Source organism: Apteryx rowi, unplaced genomic scaffold (genome assembly GCF_003343035.1).
Source record: "Apteryx rowi isolate R43461 unplaced genomic scaffold, aptRow1 scaffold_220, whole genome shotgun sequence".
Classification (NCBI taxonomy): Eukaryota; Metazoa; Chordata; class Aves; order Apterygiformes; family Apterygidae; genus Apteryx; species Apteryx rowi.
This window is the reverse complement of record NW_020448531.1, coordinates 669,225-672,021: the sequence shown is the minus strand read 5'-3', so window position 1 is coordinate 672,021 and position 2,797 is coordinate 669,225. Positions and strand designations below refer to the sequence as shown.

The 2,797-nt window shown below is 69.8% G+C and overlaps 1 protein-coding gene across 1 annotated transcript in view; it reads left to right on the top strand.

Annotated features, from left to right (window-relative positions):
• Positions 1-11: 11 nt before the first annotated feature.
• MAP1S (microtubule associated protein 1S) overlaps positions 12-2,797 on the top strand; it is a 16,324-nt gene continuing 13,538 nt past the window's right edge. Inside the window, exons 1-5 of the mRNA XM_026064849.1 lie at positions 12-219; positions 308-433; positions 860-985; positions 1,080-1,171; positions 1,353-1,583. Of these exons, the coding sequence (XP_025920634.1) occupies positions 1,433-1,583 (151 nt within the window). The 5' untranslated portion in view covers positions 12-219; positions 308-433; positions 860-985; positions 1,080-1,171; positions 1,353-1,432. The remainder of the gene's footprint in view (positions 220-307; positions 434-859; positions 986-1,079; positions 1,172-1,352; positions 1,584-2,797) is intronic.

The window sequence follows — 2,797 nt, the reverse complement described above, 5'->3', positions numbered from 1 at the left end:
GGCCTCTCCCCACAGTGGGCGGTGGGAGCCGCCTGCCGCGCCGTCTGGTCGGGCGACGGGCTGCTGTACCCCGCCACGGTGCGGGCGCTGGACGCCGCGGCCGGCACCTGCCTGGTGGAGTTCGACGGCTACGGGAACGAGGAGGAGCAGGCGCTGGCGGATCTCCTGCCCCCCTGCGCCGCTGCTGCCACCGCCACGGGCAACCCGGGGGCCCGGGGGGTGAGTGACACCACGGAGCACCGGGGCACCTTTGGGGAGGGTAGGGGGTCTGCAGAGGGCTGTGCTGACGCTCGTGTGTCCCCGCAAGGTGGAGGAGGGTCCCCGCGGGGAGCCCCGGAGGCCGAGAGCCCCCCCGTCATGGGAGCTGCCCCCGGGCAGGAGGAGGAAGAGCAGCAAGGGCGAGCGGGCGCCCTGCTCCCCCTGGCCCCCCGAGGTGAGTGTCTGGCATCACCCCAGGCTTGGGCACCCTGCACCCCCCGGCTCGCTATGCGGCCGGGAGCTGCCCTGCGCTCTGGGGGGCACCCAGGGCTGCGGGTGCCCCCTCCGGAGCGGGTGCCGGTGGCCCGGGCTCTCCCTGCCCTGCCAGCACATGGCTGGCCCCCGTCCTGCCCATCCATGGGGATGGGGACAAGCGAGCCTGGGGTCACCCCATCGTGCAGCCCTGGCTGTGGAGTTGGGGAGGGATGGATGGACAGACGGATGGGTGCCCAGCGATGCTGACAGGTGGCCCCAGGAACTCCTTATTTCCCTGCTTGGGGTCCCCATCGCCTGCTGGGCGGCATGGGGGGAGCTGGCACCCCACAGCAGGGTCCCTGGCAGTGGGACTGTCCCTAACGGAGGCTCCTGGTGGTGGTTGTAGCTGGTGCCTCCGCCGTGGCCCCCAGCCCCGCTGTGCGCGCTCCAGGAGGAGGAGGAGGAGGAGGAAGCCTTGGCTGCGATGCTGATGTCCTGGTACATGAGTGGGTACCACACCGGCTTCTACATGGTACGGCAGGGCTAGGGGGTGTGTGGGGCGGATGGGACGGCCGGGGTGAAGGAGTGATCCCCCCCGTGACCCCCACACTGCTCTGCGCCCCCAGGGCCTCCGCGAGGGCCGGGCAGAGGCGGCCGCGCTCCTGCCGAGACGAGGCTGCAGGCAGAAGAAATCGTCGCCGCGCAGCTAGGAGGGCAGGTGGGTGCGTGGGGATGCGCCGGGGCCGGGAGCCCCCCGGCAGGACCCCACTCTCGCAGCACGTCCCACAGCCGGGCCGGGGCCACCGCTCCGGCACTGCCGGCACAGGGGGAAGCGGGTGCCCGGGATGCCCCAGCACCCCTTTCCTGCCACTCACCCCTGCCTCTTCCCCCTTTTGCAGCCGGATCCGTGTCCCTGTGCCCTGCTGGAGGGGCAGGTTTTGGGCAGAGAGCAGCACTCCTGGTCTTGCCTTGCGGTTGGATGGCCCAGCAGCGGGTCCCCGGGAGAAGAGGGAGCCGCCGTCCCCCTGCCGTGGGCTGGCTCTGCATCGGTGCCCAGCCTCGGAGGTGCCATGGCCCCATGGGCTGCCCGGGCCACGCTCCCCTCGCATGGGGATTTTGGAATAAAGCTGGTTTGTGGGATGCTGCGTGCTGGGGCTGTCTGCACCCCCGGGGAAGGAGTATGGCCCAGCACTTGCTCTTGGCCCGGGGCCCAAATAGAGCTTGGTGTCCAGATCTGCGTGAGTCTCTGGAGCCCCAGGCRGCCAAGCTCACTGCGAGCAGAGGGGGACGGCCACACTGCCAGGGGGACGCTGCCTGGCTGGGCCCAGGTCATGGGTGCTGCCCGGGGTGGGCAGGGGCTGGCGCTGTCCTGCCACGTGTCTGGGGGATGGGGCAATGGGGACAGTGCTTGGGGGAGGCAGTCCTGCCAGGAACCCCCAGGAGGGGACAAGCTGCTGGGTTGGTCGGGGAGCCCAGGGGTGGCCCAGGGAGCCCAAGGCCCTGCTCTTGGCCCTCACAGCCCCCATTTACGACTGATCCGTTGGAGAGTGATGGGCTGAGGTGCAGTTTGGGCACAGAGGCCTGGGATTGCTGGGGGATGTGACGGAGCTGCGCTGGCCAGCACCGTGCTGCACCGCACAGCCTGGCCCAGCCCTTGCACTGCCCTGCACTACACTGCACTGCATAGCCCAGCCTGGCCCTACCCTGCTCAGTCCTGCACCGTGCTGCACTGCACAGCCCCTTCCCTGCACTGCACATCCAAATGCTGTCCCAGCACTGCATTGCACACCCCCAGCACTATGTTTCACACCTCCAGCACTGCATTGCACACTCCAGCATTGCATTGCACTGCACTACGCTTCACACCTCCAGCTCTGCATTGCACACCCCAGCATTGTGTTACACTGCACATCCCCCATCACTGCATTGCACAGCCCTAGCGTTGCACCGTATTGCACACCCCCAGCACTACGCTGCACACCCCTAGCGTTGCATTGCACACCCCCAGCACTACACTGCACACCCCTAGCGTTGCATTGCACACCCCTAGCACTTCATTGCACGCCCCTTCGCTGCACGGCACTGCATGGCCCAGCGCCACCCCTGCAGCCCTCGGCACCGCTGGGCCCCACCCTGGCGCGGCCCCACCCCGCCCTTGCCCCTTTAACATCTCCCCGCCAGGCGCCTCTCCCCCCTCCCACACCTTTCCCCGCCGCCGCCGCCCATTGGCCCGCGGTGACATCAGCGGGCGGGGCTCCGCCGCGGTGACGTAAAAGCGGGGCGGGGCGGGGCCGGCGGCACGTCGTGGCTGCGGGGGGCCCGAAGATGGCGGCGGCGGCGGCGG